At 40.3% G+C, this 19778-nt stretch overlaps 1 protein-coding gene across 6 annotated transcripts in view; it reads right to left on the bottom strand.

Annotated features, from left to right (window-relative positions):
• KIAA0753 (KIAA0753 ortholog) overlaps positions 1–19778 on the bottom strand; it is a 64924-nt gene that overhangs the window by 5983 nt on the left and 39163 nt on the right. For 3 of the 6 annotated variants that reach the window (XM_030922785.1, XM_030922788.1, XM_030922787.1), the window contains exons 13-19: positions 15507–15585; positions 14363–14446; positions 11292–11477; positions 10104–10185; positions 6233–6353; positions 5502–5726; positions 794–2043 (exon numbers count right to left, since the gene is read on the bottom strand). In XM_030922785.1, coding sequence (XP_030778645.1) covers positions 1890–2043; positions 5502–5726; positions 6233–6353; positions 10104–10185; positions 11292–11477; positions 14363–14446; positions 15507–15585 — 931 coding nt within the window. In that variant the 3' untranslated portion in view covers positions 794–1889. Of the gene's footprint in view, positions 1–793; positions 2044–5501; positions 5727–6232; positions 6354–10103; positions 10186–11291; positions 11478–14362; positions 14447–15506; positions 15586–19778 lie in introns of those variants that run through there. The other 3 variants (XM_010377887.2, XM_030922789.1, XM_030922790.1) reach the window with 2 other exon arrangements.

The following is a 19778-nucleotide window of genomic DNA, read 5'->3' as shown; positions in this document are numbered from 1 at the left end:
GGCTCTGTCTTCTGCAGGACCCTGGCCCAGTTATTCTTCATTACCTAGTTAACTTCTTGATGCCTTCAAGAATATAGGTTTTATTTTTAATACAGCTTTTCTATTAACGGTTATCCTCAGTGGGAGAGGTGGTCCAGATTACCAAGTGCGTCATCACTAGGAGCAGAAGTGATTACCTCGTTTTTATATTTGCTTCACTTTCTATATTCCTATCACTAATTTATACCTAAACTGCGAGAGAAATACAAGGGTACTTCCGCTACATTCCAACACATTAGGTAAAGTACCTGTTTTTCTTCTTCTTCCTTTTTTAATCTTCCCTGTTCTGCTTTTCCCCTTGTGGAACCATCCCTGCTGGAATCCTCTGTCCCACTACTCTAATCTGGATTAGTTCTTGTCTATGCTCACTGAAAAATCTTATCCTGGAAAGGCTTTTGCCATTCTTCTGGAAGTTCCACTGTAAAGTCTAAGTTTACTAAAACCCAAGTCTTCCTCTTTCTTAATGTACATCTTGCATTAGTAATTTAGATCTTCCAGTAGCATGGGAACTAAATTTTTAAACACTTTGCCCACCTGAAAACATGTTTTTGTTTTTTTTTAGAGATGCGGTCTCTGTCTGTCACTCAGGCTGGAGTGCAGTGGTGCCATCTCAGCTCACTGCAGCCTTGACCTCCTGGGCTCAAGCAATCCTCCCACCTCAGCCTCCTGAGTAACTGGGACTACAGGCATGTAGCATCATGCCCAGCTAATTTTTTATTTTTGTAGAGATGAAGTTTCACTATGTTGCTTGGGCTGGTATCAAACTCCTGGGCTCAAGCAATCCTCCCGCCTAGCCTCTCAAAGTGCTGGGATTAGATGTGAGCCACCATACCCAGCCCTAAAAATGTTTCTGTTCTATCTGCCCTTATCTTTAATTGATAATTTATCTGAGCACATAATTCTAGGTTAAATTTTGAAAGGAGGCTCTAATACCTTCTAGCTTCTGGTGTTGCTACAAAAAACAATATGCCATTCTCATTTCTGATTATTTGAATGTGTACAGTTTTTACCCTCTGGAATCTTTTGTCATCTTTCTTTTCCTTATATTGAGATGCTCAAATTTTCTTTTCATAATGATGTGCCATGGTGTGTTCTGTCCTGTTCTATTCATTTATTCCTTCACTCACTCACAAGAGGACAACTGATGAACCCTTTCAATCTAAAGACAGCTTTCTGGGAAATTTTCTTATAGCATTTCTCTGATAGTTTCCCATTGCTCCTTTTTCCCTTTTCCCACATTCTGGAACTCCAGTGATTCAGATGTTGAATCTCCTAGAACAGGCTTCTAATTTTAAAAATATTTCTTCTCTATTACCTAGTTTCTTGTCTTTTTATTCTACCGCTTGAAACATTTGACTTTTTTCTTTGGATCCTTCTAGTGAGTTTTACTTGAGCCATCATGTTTTTAATTTCTAAGAACTTTCTTTTCATTCCCTGAAAGTTCCTTTTTTATAGTATCCTGTTCTTGTTTCATGATATAACAGTTTCACTTAGCTCTCTGAGAATATTAATTCTAGCCTGTTTTTAATGTTTTATTCTTCTCACTGTATTGTCTGCTTTGCTTCCTCAGAGTGCTTATCTGTTACAATAACCTATGTATCTTTTATCAAATGCCTGGTCATCTCAGCTGTCTGCTCATTTTCAAGAACAAGAATGTCAATCAAGCCTCCTATTTCCTGGCTCACCTGTTGATACAGTTTGTATAATTTGTTCCCGCTCAAATCTTATGATGAACTGTAATCCCCAGTGCTGGAGGTGGGGCAAGGTGGGAAGTGTTTGGATCACGGGAGAAGATCCCTCATGGTTTGGTGCTGTCTTCATGATAGTGGGTTCTCAGGAGACCTGGTCATTTAAAAGTGTATGGCATTCTCCCCCACCCCTTGCTTGCTCCTTCTTTTGCTATGTGATGTGACTGTTCCCCACTTCGTCTTCTGCCATGACTGTACGTTTCCTGAGGTGTTCCGAGAAGCCAAGCATATGCCAGCACCATGCTTCCTGTAAAGCCTGCAGAACGGTGAGCTAATGAAACCTCTTTTCATTAGAAATTACCCAGTCTTGCGTATTTATAGCAATGCAAGAATGGCCCAATACACCTACATCCATGCATTCACAAGCATCTGATGTTTCTAATTCCTGAGTCTCAACCAATGTTCTTTACAGATAAACTTGGTTCTTGCCTTCCTCCTCACTAGGCACGTGGCTTTCTCTAGCCTGCTAAGTCAGTTACCATTTGTCTAACTGCTTTATGGCTTCCAAATTCTTATTGGTATTTCTTGTTTGCTGTCATTGATGGTTTCACGTCTTTTATTCATTCTTGTAGTGACATATAGTGGGATAGAGATATAGGAAGTAAAGAGAAATATATACATTCATTTGTCCTTTTCAACCAGAATTCACTTGATTGTTTTTCAAGCCAGGAATTCTTAAGAATTTGCTTTTAATAAAAGCACTGTCACCTTAAGTCTTTCCTTTCACATCACTCTTTTATTTGCATTCAGTTTATATCACCTGCTCATGCTAATCGCTGGAAGTGCTTTTCTTCAGGTATAATGAGGAATAAAGACATTAAAAGAAAGGAAAAAACTCAGCTTTCTCTTTACCCAAGAGGCTTTAGATGAAGTCAACTGTCTTTGGATGCTTTTTAAAGATCTGATCAACATAACTCTCTTCTTTGGAATATTCAAATCATAAACTAAAAAAGAAGAGATAGAGGCTCACGCCTGTAATCCCAGCACTTTGAGAGGCTGAGGCGGGTGGATCACCTGAGGTCAGGAGTTCGAGACCAGCATGGGCAACGTAGTGAAACGCTGTCTTTACTAAAAACACAAAAATTAGCCAGATGTAGCAGCCAGCACCTGTAATGCTAGCTACTCGGGAGGTTGAGGCAGGAGAATTGCTTGAACCTAGGAAGTGGAAGTTGCAGTGAGCCAAGATTGTACCACTGCACTCCAGCCTGGGTGACAAAGTGAGACTCCATCTAAAATAAAATAAAATAAAATAAAATAAAATAATAAAAAAAAAGAGATAAAAACCAAACAGAGCTAGACTGTTCACATGCACTGTCACTTGGGGTCAAAGAACAGCAGAGGAAAATACTGTAAAAATCCAGGCATATTTTAATAGCTCTGTCGTCTACATTTTAACCTGTTATTCCTTATAGGCTGAGAGATTTTCCCTACATTTACCTAACAACGGTGAACAAAATGTATCATTTGATCAGATGGTAAGAACACACAAGGAACAGTCTATCTTCCTTGGCTTGCTTTTGGATTTCCCAATATCCCGGTTGGCCTAAGCAAGTTGGACAGGTTACAAGAAAATGAGTACATATGCCACAGGAGCATGTGTTAACAAAAGGAAGCAAGTCGAGTTTACTTCTTCTCTTCTCCCAGATCATCCTTAAGAATACATGTGAAGACAAATGTGCGTCTCTACCAGAACAAAGCATCTTATATACTTTGAAGGGTACTATCATATATACCAAAGAGCAGTCTCAGGACTTCAGGGTCAACCTGAGGGCTTAAACACAAGTGATTATCCCTGATCCCACCCAAAATCCCACGTAAATACAAGAAAACAGATACACAAATACATACATCCACAAAAAGAGACACAAGTGGATGAGAAATGTCCAAGATTTTCAGAAGATAAAAGCACACAGAAGAATCATAACTGATTTAGCAGCATAGAGGGAGCTGAAACCTAAGAGTCTGTCAGTGGGGGGTGGGAGGGATGCCAGGCAAAAACAAGCTGGTTTGTCCTATAAAATATCATGAAGGCTCAGGAAGTAAGAGTGCTGAGAATCATAAAGGCAGAGTGCAGTATGGGGTAGAAAATGAGGAGACTGGCTGAAAATTTGCAAAACAAGCAGTTGGACTGACACACTCCACCCCTATTCTGGCAGCTAAGTGACAATCCCTTCTCCACCCCCACAAAAGAAGGAAGGTATATTCTTTGGAAAAAATAAACCAGTAATTTTAAATTCAGCCAAGTCGTCAATCAAGTGTGAAGGCAGACACTTTCATACTTGCAAGTTTCAAGAAATTTCCTCCAATACACAAAGCAGGATATGCTCCATCAAAATAAGAGAGTAAACCAAGAAAGCAGAAGACAAGGGCATCAGAAAACAGGGCATCTATTACAGGGAGATGTAACCGAACATGAAGGGTGATGAAAGCCATCTAGTAGATCTGGACAGCAGCCGCCCGGACTTGGGTAGGAGGAAAAGGGGTCTCAGGAGAAAACGTAAGGGTGGGGCCGAGTCACAGAGATTAACTGATACCTTTGATCCAGACAAAAATTATATTATTGAGAGGTTGGCTCCTGTGTAGGTAAAGTTAACAAACATATAAAATAACTAGCAAATAAAAAGAAATGTAACCATAGTGTACTACTATTTTACTACCTAAGTGTAATCATAGTATACTACTTAGCTCAGTGATGAAAAATATCTCGCATGTTTGTAACAAGGTGATAACTTGCGAGGAATTTAAATGTGGGCCCTATTTTAAAAGAATAGATTTACACATATCTTTTAATTAGCAGCATTAAAAAGGGCTACCCATTCTTCAAAATTTAGTAGCTACAGAATCTTGTTTTGTGACTCCACAAAACTACCTAACCACATATGAAAGAAGGAGAAGGGCCAAAGAAAATACTGCGAAATCAGAGGCTGCTGATAAAAGCGAGTCTGTCCCACCAAGAAGACCCCACAGTCGTGCCTGTGTCCTGCCCAGGAATATTTGTGTTCTCTGATGGAACAGCACTAGCATGAGCAGCAACACGAAACCAGGACTGACTGACTCCTGAGTATCGTACTTCTATTGGGGGCTGAATGTCCGTGTTTCCTCCACATTCGTATGTTGAAGCCCTAACCCCCAGTGTGGCAGTATCTGTGGCGGGGCCTTTGGGAGATAATTGGGGTTAGATGAGGTCATGAGGATGGAGGTCCCTCAATGGGATCAGTGCCCTTCTGAGAAGAAGAGACCAGAGTTCCCTTTCTCTGTCACGTGAGGACACGGCAAGAAGACGGCCATCTACAAGCCAGGAAGAGGGCCCCCAACAGACACTCGACCTGCCAGCACGTTGATCTTAGACACCCCAGCCTCCAGGACTGTGAGAAATACATTCTTGTTTAAGGCACGCAGTCAATGGTATTCTGTGATGACAGCCCCTGCTGACTAGAACCCGATGGTATTCTGTGATGACAGCCCGCGCTGACTGGGACCCTCTGCCTAGGAAAAGAAGGCTGCAGAGCACCCCTGTGGATGGCACCACCCATGCTGTTTTATAGTTCCCTGTGTCTGAAAACAGAAAGCCTGTCTCCTAGCCCAAGAACAACCACTGAAACTCCAGGGCCCCAAAGCAGGGAATAAGACCTTGGCTAATCCTTTCTCCAGCTTTTTCTAAGTCAAACATTTCGCACTTGGTTCCTAAACACAAGACCGTAACATTTTACTGACCTTTCAGCTATCAGCCACGGGTTGAAGGAGCCTACAGCCTCATGAGATATGATCCGAAGGTACTGCTCAAAACGACTGCAGTAGTCGCCGATGCTGTGCCGCATACCGGGTGGGACAAAGAGGGGAGCTCGGCCTTCTTTCTGTTGAGAATCTTCTGCAAGGGAGAGCAGGGGGGCCTCTCTTTTCTCTGATCCCTCCTCTGTTCCCACACTTTCATCCAGGGAACTGAGAACAAATAAAAGTGATGAAAGCATTCAAGATCATCTGTAAGCGAGGCTAAACTGTTAATTTACCCCATGGTTTGATAGCCAAAGGCTCATCTTGATTTCTCTTTCTCACAACGAACAAAATTCAACATCCTAACACCATATATTGCTCCCCCTTTTCAATGAACCAACCCTCAACACAGAGGGAATACCCGTTCCTTTGACAACAGCATTCTTAAAGCAAATCGTGCAGTGAATATCGCTACAACCTACATGTACTGATGTGATGCTTTCCACATTAAAAAAACAGCTAAATGTTACTGAACACGGAAAAGCTCTTTAAGATGTAACAAATTCAATGCCCATCTTGTAAACATGCTATGTACTCAGCCATCCTGGAGTGTGGCAAGATCTTGCTCAAAGGAAGAATTTCTCTCTGTCTTATGGGAACTGCAGGAATTCAAAATCTAGTAACATCAAAGGTGACCAACTAGAATGAAATCAGAAAGTGTCTTTGCCACTTACTTGCCATTACAGGGCCTTTCTAACATGATGTTCACGGCTGGATCCTTGCGATCCACTGTCTTCGTGATTCTGATTAGATGAGGAGACAGAGGCTTTTCACTTATTGCTGAGATTTTTTGGTCTAGAAAAGGAGGGTCATAAAATCACTGCATATAAAGAACAGTTGGTGTCCACTTTAGAGCCGTCCTAGTGGCCAAGAACCTGAGAGCAAGTTACATGGACATCTCTTCAGCATGATAGGGTTGGCTGGTAGTGCAATGGGAAAACGCTCATTTTCAATGCAAAGGTGAATTTCTATGTTACAAAGAAACCAATGCGGAATCAGTTTTAAGAAATAATGAACTTGCTCTGAGGAAGGTTTCTTAAGGAGGTGTATGAAAAGCCCCAGGCTACATGGCCTCCATTGGGACCCAGCCACCCACTCAAGGGGTCTTAAGCAATTGGGTTTTTTAACCTTTAAATGCTTTGATTACTGAAGAAGAAGAAAAAAAAACCACTCACACCTGAACACTTAATTAGTTGATTTAATTTGTCTCTGGGCAATGCTGAAAAAATCTGCATGATGATAGTCAAAACATTAATTTATTAACTATAACTTGCAGGCTTGACAGCTCTTCTGAGTTTCAGATTATTTATAATTTTAAATGTATTTCAAGTGTAGGAAGAAAATTTGTCCTTCTCTGAAGTAGGGAGCATCTATATGTCAAGCGACTTGGGTCACATTTACATGCTTATGATTTCTTGCTGTCAGACAGAAGTATGACATAAGTCAGCTTTTGTAAAACTATTACTGAGAGTGCAATCCAATCTTCAATTGTTCTCAGAGGCGACAAGAGACATAGATACTGCACAACGCAAAGATCACTTTAAATTGGGTTTTGTGATGAAGTTAAACAAACAGAACAACCAGAAACGGGACTTACAACAATTCCATGATTCCAGAATGTGTCCAAAACCTCATTTCAGTTCTTAGTGTCCTAGAGAGCTCCTTTTAAATGCATACCTAGACTCTGGGCAGAGTCACAGATAGTGACTAATAATTTAAATCATCCTTGAAAACAGAGAACACTAAGTTCTCTGTAAGACTGTCTTCTACATGATGCAACCTAACTTTGTGGCCAGTGGCCAAACCATCAGGGAAACGAATTGCCCTCCAACACTTTCCTTTCCTCTGCTTCCACACAGAAAGACGCTAAAATGCCCAGGGCTGACTCAACAATGATGAAAAGGGCCCTCGCCGGGCCAGTCCCGTTCTAGGCACGGCGTGGAACACACAATGACAAACTCTCTGCTTTCAAAGAATCTGTGGCTTAGTTGAGAGAGACCAGACCCCTTCACAAATACCTTGAACACATGGTAGGACACTCCAGAAAGTGCTATGGGCGTTCACGGGCCAGGAAGGGAGCTAAGTTGCAGTGCAGAGATGCCAGGAAAAGCACAGGCCGAGTAGGATCATTGAGCCCGGCCTTGAAGAATGGCTTGACTATTATATGAGGATGAAAATGGAGGCTGGAGGAGGATTGAGGGGAAGAGAGAACAACAGGAGCAAAGCACAGAGCACTTGAAAATAGAGAGCACACAAAAGGTAACACATTAGTGTTTTGTTTAGATGGCTCGTCTTTTGGTCAGAATTTGAGAGGGAGAGTACTTTTTCTAACACAATACCTCAAAGTCCTATTTTACATGATGACATGTGACACGGGCTGCTGTGGTAAACCTTCCATTCCCCATTTCCTTTTGTCTTCATGAGGGTAGTACTCAGGGCGCTTACATTCCTTAGAGGTAATGTTTAACCACACTTTACTCTCCTCCTTTTCTTGAGTAAGGCAGTAACTGATAAGCACAAGTCAAACAGAATTTGAGTAACATTTCCCAGCCAAAGTGGTGACAGTAACCGAGCCATTGCAGCCCAAATACATATGTATACATTTTGAAAAGTGGAGGAGAAAAGCAAAAGTCTTTTCAGTAAGTGGAACTAGAACACATGGACATCCATTAGGAAAAAATAAAATGAACCCCAACCTCTACCTCAAATCATAGGCAAACTTTTATGCAAGATCAATCACAGACCTACACATAAAACTAAAACCAGAAAGCCTCTAGAAGAAAACAAGAGACTCTATTCTCCACTTAGGAGTAGGTAAAGGTTTCTTATGCCATACAAAGCAAAAACCACTCAAGAAAGAATTGATAAGTTAGACTTCATCAAAATTAAAAATGTCTGTTCATAATAAAACATTTTGGAAATAAGCAGCTGAGCCCATTTTTTTTCCATGGGAAAAAAAATTGTTTTGTAAAACCACTATCTGAGTAGACTGGTGGCTGCCAGGGTGGGAGAAAGAAGAACGGGGAGTGATGAAAATGTTCTAGAATTAGTTGCACAACTATGCAAATATACTAAAAACGAAAGAATTGTACAGTTAAAAAAGGTGAGATTTAAGTATGTAAATTATCTCCTTAAAATTATTTTAGAGAAACAACAAAACAAACAAAAACATGTATCTGGAAAAGAACTTGTACCATACATAAAGAAGTTCTATGACTCAAAAAGACAAGCAACCCAAAAAAAACTGACAAAAGATTCTGGACGCTTCACAAGGGAAGATATACAAATGCCTAATAATCACCTGAAAGGGGGCCAGGTGAGAGGGCTCACGCCTGTAATCCCAGCACTTTGAGAGGCTGGGCACAGTGGCTTACACTTGGAATCCCAGCACTTCGGGAGGCCGAGGTGGGTGGGTCACCTGCAGGCAACATGGTAAAACCCTGGCCAACAGGCAAAACCCTGTCTCTACTGACGATAAAAAAAATTAGCTGGGCGTGGTGGCGCACACCTGTAGTCCCAGCTACTTGGGAGGCTGATGCAACAAGAATCACTTGAACTCAGGAGGCGGAGGTTGTGGTGAGCCGAGATTATACCACTGCACTCCAGCCTGGGGAACAGAGTGAAACTGCATCTCCAAAAAAAAAAAAAAAAAAATCACTTGAAAAGGTTCTAAATATCATTATTCACCTTCACCAGGATGGTTACCACGAAAAAGACTGATGACACCAAATGTTGGCAAGGATGTAGGAAACTGGAACAAGGCTGCTTTGGTAAAGATTTGTCAATTTTTTATAAAGTCAAACACAAACTAATTTTACGATCTGGCAAGTTTGCTATTAGGTATTTATCCAAGAAAGAAACTTAAGATAGACACACAGATTATACACATGAATACATTCATAGCAGATTTATTCCTAATAGCTAAAAATTTAGGAGCTGCAAGAAACAAGGAATAGATCCTTCCCTGGAGCCTCCAGAATGAACTTGCCAACACCCTCATTTCAATCCCCCCAGAACTATAGGAGAATCAATTTGTGCTTTAAGCCACCAAATATGACTGCATTTCTATGAAACTCTAGACAATCAAAGCTAACTCAGAAAGCACAGTGGTTGCCTACGTGGCGGGGCATGAGGGAACTTTCTGAGGTGATATGTTCCGTATCTTGATAGGGGTTTACATAACAGACGTGTTATCCAGTTGTCAAAAACCACCAAATAGCACGGTTAGGATCTGTGCATTTTATCATCTGTAAATTTTATCTTGAAAAAAAGAGCCATAAGTAAATATTAAACTCTAGTTGATAATAAGCACACTTTAGGGGTAAAGTGTGCTACTATCTGCAACTTTGAAATGCAAAGATAAGATGAACTGATGGATGGATAGAGGGATAAACAGATACGTGACAAAGCAAAGAGAGTGAAATGTTAATTGTAGAATCTAGAAGGTGAGTATATGAGTATTTATTTTACAAGTTTTTCAATTTTCTGTACGCTTGAAATTTTTCAGAATAAAATGCTAGGGGAAACATGGGGGGAAACACTGACCATTGTTTTCTTCCTGCATCCAGAGACGAGGATCAGCATATGTGATTTTATTATATCTTTGACGAACGGACTCCTGGTATTTCTTTAAAAAAAAGAAAAAAGTTTAATTTATGAGAAAAAATGAGTTTCATTACAAACCAGAACTGGTAAAGATGTAAAAGTTCAGCAGAAACAACTGATACTGACGTATTGCCAGACATGGGCATCTGTCAGGCTAGGAAGTAATTAGCTCACGAGACAAAGTCTAAAATAAAATGAAGCAATTAGCATAAAGGCAGTCTAGCCCAGCAATGGCCACTAGAAGCTGCTGCAGGGAGGAGATGCTCTGTAAGTGCCCTGTCCGATATAGTAGCCACTAACTACTGACTCCTTAGAGTGTGTTTAATTTTCATTAATTTGCATTTTAATAAGTGCCTGTGGCTAGTGGCTACTGTTTTGAGCACCCCAGGCCTAGACAACTATTGCCAAGGGGAGATTTCAAGACTGGTGTAAACTGCATTCTTGAAACTTTCAAATCTCCCCCCAGAAAAATTGTTTTTTCCTCTAATGTTTCTATTTAGCAGCAAAGCAGAAATTAGATTTAATCATGGTGCAATGAAAAAGAAAATGCTGAATTGAGAGTCAGGAGACCTGGATTCTCGTTCTGGCTCTGCCAGGATTTTTTTGTGACCTTGGCCATGTCACTTACTTCCTTATTGTACCTCATTTTCCTGCACTGAATAATCCAGAGGTTAGAGTGGGTGAAGCAGTATCACGGAAATTGAAGAAGATAAAATTATCTGTGATCTGACAGGATCACACTACAGCTGGGAAGAGGAGGCAACTGAATAGTATGTACAAGCTGACAGATGCAAAAGTCTATGATTCCATTTGTGGGCCCGGGCCCTGGTCTCAGAGTTTCTGGAATTACACATCAGTGATATCAGGGGGATAATAACAACGGTCACTTACTGGATTACATGGCAAGCAGTGTGCTGAATCCTCTATGCCTCTTTTTATCCTTAAAACTCCCTATTTATCAGAGGGGTTGACAATACCAAGGTCATACAGTTAGTTGGCAATAGAGCAGGGATTTAAAACTGGGACTGTGTGACTCTGACAGATGAAGCTGCAGAGGCATGAGGAGAAACTGCACTTGGCAGAAGCCAGCCCCTAGCGGCGAACCAGACCCGGGGCCCCAGACCTTACTTCCATCTCTTCCATTCTGCGCATCATGATCTCCAGATCTGGGCTATCCTTGCTGTCCTCAATGGTGGCTAAGGTTTCAGACCCCAAGATCTTAGCATGAGTCACAGCCCAGAGCTCATGGGCAGAATCTTCCAAAAACTCATCAAGCCGACGAATGTTGTTGGATTCAAAATCAACAGCGGCAACCTACAAGATGGGGTGGGGAGGGGAGGAGAGGCGTGGGGTGGATTAGGGGTGGGAAGGCAATACAATACAAACAGAAAAACATGAAAATTATTGTTAATCATCATAAACCAACAGCACACAGATCCACATGGCAGAGTTTCTACGGTAAAACAAGATTCTCCTAAGTCAGTAAGTATCAAAAGCAATAACATCAGAACGATTTTTATCACAGTCATTTAAATGATAGCATTAGCCAAGTAATACCATAATTGTCCATGTAAATTATCATTATCATCTGTTTTTCCAGTTGGTAGAACAAATATCTTCTTTTTGCAACATTCAGGAGAATGTCCAATATTTTACAGGTCACACATTCCAGAGGATGTAATGATTCTCTTTTGGTGCAGTGCTTCTGTGAAAACGTCTGTTCATATGACATCACGAAGTTCAGGATTCTTTGTCTTTGAAACTCCGTACCTATCATCTGGGAGAGCTATACCAGCCTTTCTTGACCTGCTATGTTGTACATTCAAAAAGCACTTTCCAGTTTCCAAAGCAATTTTACATGCTCTGTATTTCTCTTGATTTGAATACATGTTTATAATCAGCCCTGAAAGAGGTTTTTGCAAAGAATGTTTGCTGGGGGAATTAATTATGTCAGGCAATCGGATGAAATATTTCTAGAATTAAATTCTGGTTCTGCCCACTCATAAGCCTGCAACTTTGGGCAAGTTTACTCGACCTCTGGGGGCCTCAATCCTCTCATGTGTAATATGGAAATAATCTTGTATTTCAGAGCTGTAGGGATTTCATAAGAGCTTGCATGTTGAGACACTTAGCATAGTGCTGGGTATGAAATAAGACACTCAATGAATGGTTGCAGCTACAGCAATTTAAGAAACCTTTAATGATTCACAGAAGAAAATGTTAATGGCCAATAAAGATATGAAAAAATGTCCAACCTTTGTCAAAGTTAAAGAAATAAAAATCAAACTCAGTAACCAATATAATAAAATTACAAAAAAATCAGAGACAACCAATAATGCTTGCATGTATATATTTTCCATCTATAAAGAATGGACCACCAAAAATACTATGTCCCATTAAAAAAGATAAGGAAGGTCTCAATGCAATGATACAAAAAGAGCACAAAAATATATTATAACTAAAGAAGCAGAGTAGAGAACAGCATACGGCACCTGCTTGTGGGGAGGTGTAACTTTTCATATACTTCTTCTGAATTATTTAAAATTTTGGCCATATGCATGTATAACTTTTAATTCTAACGTAACTCATACATTTTGGAAAAATAGATATTTCATGTGCCAGTTTAGTTAATGACAATAGTAGCAGCAATAGACAGATATGTTACAATGGTACCTTTACAAGAGCTGTTTCCGGATATGAGAGAATATCTTGCCTATAAGTAAATCTATAGGAGCTGTATTTGACTTGCAAATGTCTCCTCCATTTTAAAGACGAGAACACTCAGAATTTGTGTTCGAGGTCTCCCAGCTCTTTTGTAAGTTAACATAGTAAAAACAGTTTTCTCCTTCACCATGCCAACTTTGATGAGTTTGTTTGCTTTTGTTTGTTTTCATTCAGTTTGTAAACACTGACTCTTGACGGTGCTGCCTGGAATACTGTGCAGTGAAGCTGCTATTTAACAGCCCAGCATTCTAAATACTACAGAGTTACTTTTCTGTTTCAATAAATTGTGTTAAACATCATGTAATGCCTACAAAATAATTCTAATATACAAGGTTGATCATTCTTAGTATACTCGAACATGTCTATTTCACTGCCAGCATTCATAATCACTTCATTTTCCTTTCATATTAAAGTGCAGTATGGAGTGGCCTCTCTGGGTTAAATGTTAGCCTCACTATTCCTCTAGAAAAAAAAAATATATCATTTAGTGGCCAAGCTGCATAAAGCACCAAGCCGTAACACAGTTGAATTTGTAATGGCCAAATGTTGACTTTTAGCTTTCAGTCTTAGAAGCCTCACCTCACATCAGATTATGTCATAAAACCTTGGAACAATAGAGTCATAATCACAGAGATTATGAAAATATGTTACAGCTGAAATATTGCTTAATAATCAGCATAGGGACACATTCTTGAAATCTACCTTCTTCCTGTCCCTAAGGTCACTGGGCCAATGGAGCTTCATTCCAATTTCCTTCTGCTCTGAAACCTAAGAAGGAAGTTGGAATGAAGCTTCCTTTCCTTGCTCTGGGCAATTAAAGCAATAAATATCTTTCTAAACTCCACAAAGATTAAATGGATGCAACTTGCACCTTCTGCACTGCAGCTCTAAGTCTAGGCAAGGCAGAAACACTTCTACAAATATTAAAAACAGGTCCTCCAGAGGAAGAGTACAGAGTGGACAACAAGAAAATGTGTTTTAATTTTTCTCAAATGTTTTCATTTTTTTCCTGGGCCACCTTTTTCTCTCTACTAGGCCAGATACTGGTCACATATTAGGCACTCCACTCAAAATGCTTGCCTAACAATAAATATTAGGCCCCACGTATAAAGAAAATTAGGACAGTAATGAACGAAACTAGGCTGAATGAAAGGAAATGAGAGCAGCCATTCTTCTGCCGCAGGCCATCAACATTCAGGGCCACACAGGGCACCGACACTCTGTGATCCAGAGGGACAGAGCCACTAACACAAACCTGTGGCTCTAAGATTTCTGTGCCCTGTTTGCAAGGCTGACCTAAGTCTAAATACTAAAAATACACTGGAAGAATTAACATGCCAAATGTGAAAAATAATATTCACACTTCTCGAGCAGGATAATCGAGTGTTTGCAAAGTAATCTGTATTTCATTTCCATTACAACTAAAGACATTATCAAGCAATAATACCAGAATGCCAGCACCACACAACGCATACCTCCTGTGCAGGCTGGGCTGTCACTGTGTTTACTGACGAGCCATCCTTCAAATGAGTATGTGCTTCTGCAGCAGAATTGACTCTCTATTAAAACAGACAAATACATTCATGGAGTATAAAAACTTACAGCTCCTATTAGTACAAATGAATTCTATTACCAGAATAACTTGAGTGGAACGATTCATCAGCTTTAGCTACTTTAGACTTTCTGCAGCAATTCCAAGCACTTTGTCTTCATGGAAACAAATGCCACATGTTGATCTTGGCTTTCCAGCCTTTTTCTTCCCTCAACTCTGTAAACCCTGTCAGAATAGCTGCATGCTTTATGCAAGTCATTCAACTTCTCTGTTCCACAGCTTCCTCAATGATCAAATGAGGAAGATGAACTACTTGATTTCTTTTCTTTTTTTTTTTTTCAGCTAGTCTACAGCTCAAGACTACTTGATTTCTAAGAGTCTTCCTAGTTCTATGCTACTGAGATTTCCATGGACTCTAATACAAATTTAACACTTCTTTAACTAAGAAGAGAGAAGTTCAGTGGCCTGTTTAGGGATCCCAAATGTCATTCATCCCATTTAAATTTACAATATTCTTCTGTGGCCTCATCTAGTCATACACACACGTTTGTTTCTATTTACAGGGTGGATCTACAGGGTCTGGCTATAGAATTGAGCTTACTGCTTATGGGAGGATGGCACAACCTCTTGGTGATACCATCTATAATTTCATCCTCAAGAAAGTACTGGATTGTGCACAGAAGCTGTCCTAACATCTCTCTCCTTTGGAAAAATAGAGCCCATCATTCCAAACCACTGAGGTGAAAAAACACAGCATTCGAGTGAAAGCTGCTATTGGAACACTGACTTCACCAACAGATCTATTTCATTCGGAACAGGGATTACAATCCCAACTTGTTTCCCAAACTAAAATCTCAACTTTCTCAAAAGGAGGACTTTCCCCCTGTCCCTTTATCTCTATCCCTTCTCCACAATGGAGGGCACATCAGTAGTGTGTGGTGGTCTGGGGGTATCTTCCAGCTGCCACAGAGACACTTAGCCCTATAAAGGATCAATGAAACCTCTGTAGCAACTCATTTTAAATCTAGAACTTCCAAAAAGCAAGCAAATGAAATGAACTAGATTACCTGGGCCTTGATCAAGAGAGGCTTCAAACGATCCAGAACTGCCTCCTCTACCTTGTCTGCTAACTGGGTGGCAGAAACACTATTTAGAAATAAAACTGAAAATTAAAATCAAAGGCAATAAAATATCCTATTTTGCATATTTATTTACCACTCCAGGTGAAGGGAGATAAAATGACCATGAGCTTCTCTAACCCTTCATGGCCACACCAATCTCCTGGGGATCTTGTGAAAATGCAGATTCCAATTCAGTTGGTCTGAGTAAGGCCTGAGAGTCTGCATTTCCAACAAGCTCCTAGGTGATGTGACAGTGCTGGTCCTAGGCCTTACTTTATGCACAAAGATTTAGGTAACATCTGAAGTGTGTTAGGCACTGAGTACACTTTAAAAAAATAATGGTTGCCATTAACAGCTAAAGAGGATAGTAAACTGAACAAAAGAAACTAATTTCGTTCCCTCTCCAAATTCTACTAAAACAACCGTAGAGTTAGCTTTACACCCACAAGGATAAAGAAGAAAAAAATGGTGCTGGAAAACAAAGGACAAAAGTGATAACTAACTTAGCTGAACTGAGGAAGTTGACTTCTCCCATCCAAGTACTAACCAGGCCCGACCCTGTTTAGCTTCCGAGATCAGACGAGATCGGGTGCAGTCAGGGTGGTATGCCCATAGACAGGAAGTTGACTTCTAAGGCCAGTAGTGGGAAAAACTAGAACCCACATAATTTGTACTGCTGACTTAACCAGGCACACGACTGGTAGTACCAGGTACATCCAGGCCTGGGCTAAGCTGGGAGGGGGTGGTTTAAAAACTGACGAGAAGAGCCAAATGATGTTTGAGAAATTACACTCCTAGATCCCTTTCCCTACTTCACACAACTGTACAGCCGCCTCCTTCCAACTCTAGGAGAAGTCTGATGGCTCATTCTCTGTGTGAGGGTCTCTTGACTAGGGGCACCCAATCACAGTTGAGGCTGTAGGCACCATACTGAAAAGAGGCGGGGGTCACGTATGCAGGCTGAATGCTGTGTTATTAGACTCATAGCCCCCTTCCCTAGCTCGACTCCTAGGATAGCAACATCCTGATTCTTACTCTCTGGGCCAAAGATCAGAAAACTTCTCTGGGCAGTCTGACCCAGGCCAAAGGAAAGACCTGAAGACCAACCTAAGTGTCCTTAACAAATAGTCCAGGTGTTACTTTCATCAGACAGTGCTGGAATAGCCAGATATCCATGAAAGAAAACAAATTTTGATCAGTATTTCATCTCATAAACAAATATTAATTCTAAATGAATCATAGATATAAGAATAAATGGTAAAACTATGAAGCACTTAAAGGAAAATATAAGAGAAAATCCTTGAGACCCTAACATAGGCAATGATTTCTTAGCTAGTTCACCAAGAATAACTAACCAGAAAAGAAAAATTGATAAACTGGTCCTAATCAGAATTTAACACTTTTAGTCATCAAAAGACACTATTACGAAGATCTATGGGTGAGCCATAGTATTGTGAGAAAATATCAGCTGCACACATATCTGGCAAGGGGCTCATATCCAGAAAATACAGAGAACTCAAATCAATACTTAAAAAAAAACTCTAATGGGCAAAAGACTTGAACAGACACTTCACAATAAGCGCTAGAAAAGGTGCCCAACATCATTCGTCAAGGAAACACAAATTAAAATCACAAGGAGATACCACCACATTCTTACCAGAATCACTAAAAGACTGACAAGCTCAATTGTTAGCAAGGATGTGAAACCAGTAGAAACGAATTTGCACGCACTGCTGATGGGAGTATAAAATGCTACTACTCTGGAAAATGTATATGGCTCGTTTAATAAAATTAAACAACTGCCTATCCTATTACCCAGAAATTATACTCCTAGGCATTTAACCAAGAGAAATGAAAGCATATATCTACAAAAAGCCTTGTGCAAGAATGTCTGTAACAGCTTGATTCATACTAACTATAAATGGGAAAGCCCAAATGTCAATTCACAAGAGAATGAACAAACAGAATGTGGTGTATTCCCACAATGGAATACTACTCTGCACTAAAACGGATGAACTATGCTGATGCACACACAACGTGGATGAATTGCAAACATTTTCTTGAGCAAAAGAAGCCAGACACAATGGGGTAGATCTTGATAATTCTACTCATATAAAGTCTGAACAGGCAAAGCTACTCACAGTAAAAGAAAGAAAAGTAGCTGCCTCTGTGAGGGATGGGGGTGTGGAGTAGAGAACGACCAAGAAGGACATGTGGGAACTTTCTAGGTTGAAGTACAAATTATCTATCTTGATTAGTGTTTTGGTCACCCAGGGACATACATTGGTCAAAATTCATCCAACTGTACCTTTAAGTTCTTTGCATTTTACTCTATGTAAATTATACCACAATAGAAACAATTATTTAAAAAACTAAAATACAAATGGCAACCCACATACTCTGTTTTTGATCAGTAATCACTCCCCCTACATTTAAACATGAGAAGATAGCCAAGATTACTAGGTATCTGAGGAAGGAAAGAAAAAGATTATGCAGGTCAAAAGGCAGGGGAAACGTGTAAATATACTCAGAAAGAGAACAGCACTGTATCCATAAAGAAGGACATGAGACTCCTGAGTAAGAGATATTTGGAGAATATAACAGCACTCTCAACATTTTTTAAATTTTAAAATTTAAACACTGTGGCAGAAATCACAAGCTCAATAGGTTCAATGTTAAAGTTGGAGGAAATCTCCTACTGAGGGAGGGTAGGGGTGGAGGAAGAAGAGGAGAAAGAAAGAAAACAGGAAGAAACAGATAAGAAAATCAGAGGACCAATCAAGGAAGTCCAACATCAAAGAACAGGAGTTTCAGAAAGAATAGAGAAAACAGAGACAAGAAAAAAAAAAAGTACAAAACAAAGCACGAAAACTTCTCAGAATTAAAGGAAATAAACTGCCAGACTGAAAGGTCTACTGATGAATGAAAACACACCCATAATAAGTCCTATCATTATGAATTTGAGCTACCCAGGGGAGAAAGCAGAGTCTGTGAGTCTCTAGAGAAGGATCAAAAGCAATTCCGATTTCTCATTGGAAACAAGACAATGAGCAGAAATGCTCAGATTTTTGCTTCTGAAGAGGTTGAAAAAATGTACTTTCCCCTCTTCTTCCTGTTAATTACAACTAAGAATCCTGGACATTAAATATACGCAAACCTAAGAGGATTTGGAGAGAAGTAGAGAAGGCACATCACCTCGGGACACTGGGACCAAAAGAATGACAGAGCAGTGAGTTCTCTGGGATTTCTCTTTGCCTCATATATCCCAGAGTAGGTAATGGAGAAGCCAGCAACCCAAACACCAATAGGCACAGACAAAAAAGAAGTCTCCAATGCAAATAAAGCCTGCTCACTCTATCGAAAGAACCAAGAAAGGGGCAGTCTAGAAAGATGGAAAACTTAGAAAATAACTGCTCGACTGCAGCCAAACACTGCAGAAAAACCCATGGCCACATGCCAGCAAAGACTGAGTGGAGAGCAAACAAGTACATGCAAAGATGTTCAGAGGTCACTATACACCCATGAAAACGCCTACAGGAAAGCAGAATGACACCACCACGTGTGGGCAGAAATGCAGAACAACTGGATCCCTCCAACACTGCTGGTGGGAACAGAGCCGCTCTGGAAAACAGGACGGCAGTTTGGAAGAAAACAAAACACCACTAGCACACAACCCAGCAACTGCCCTCTGGGCATTTATCCAGGAAAAAAGGAAAATTTATGTTCACACAAATACGTGTACACAACTGTTTACAGAAACTGTATGCGTAATAGCCCCACACTGGAAAGAACTCAGGTGTTCTTTTCTTTTTTGAGACAGGGTCTTGCTCTGTTGCCCAGGCTGGAGTGCAGCGGCATGACCGTGGCTCACTGCAGCCTCGACTTCCCAGGATCAAGTGATTCTCCCACTTCAGCCTCCCAAATAGCTGGGACCACAGGCTCAGATGTTCTTGAAGAGGTACATGGTTAAACTATGGTTTGTTTGTATCCACACCATGAATACTACTCAGCAACAAAAAGGGATGAACCACTGATACACGTGATGCGCTCCATGAATTCCCAGAGAATGATGTAAAGAAAAGAAGTCCCCAAAAGTTACATACTACACAATTCCACTTATAATAACACTCTTGAAATAACAAAATTATAGACAGGGAGAGCAGATGAGTGGTTGCCAGGAGATATTTAGCCAAGCAGTGAATGGGGGTAGGAGAGAAG

Source organism: Rhinopithecus roxellana, chromosome 19 (assembly GCF_007565055.1).
Source record: "Rhinopithecus roxellana isolate Shanxi Qingling chromosome 19, ASM756505v1, whole genome shotgun sequence".
Classification (NCBI taxonomy): Eukaryota; Metazoa; Chordata; class Mammalia; order Primates; family Cercopithecidae; genus Rhinopithecus; species Rhinopithecus roxellana.
Note: the sequence above shows the minus strand (reverse complement) of the source record. Positions and strands in the feature narration are given on the sequence as shown.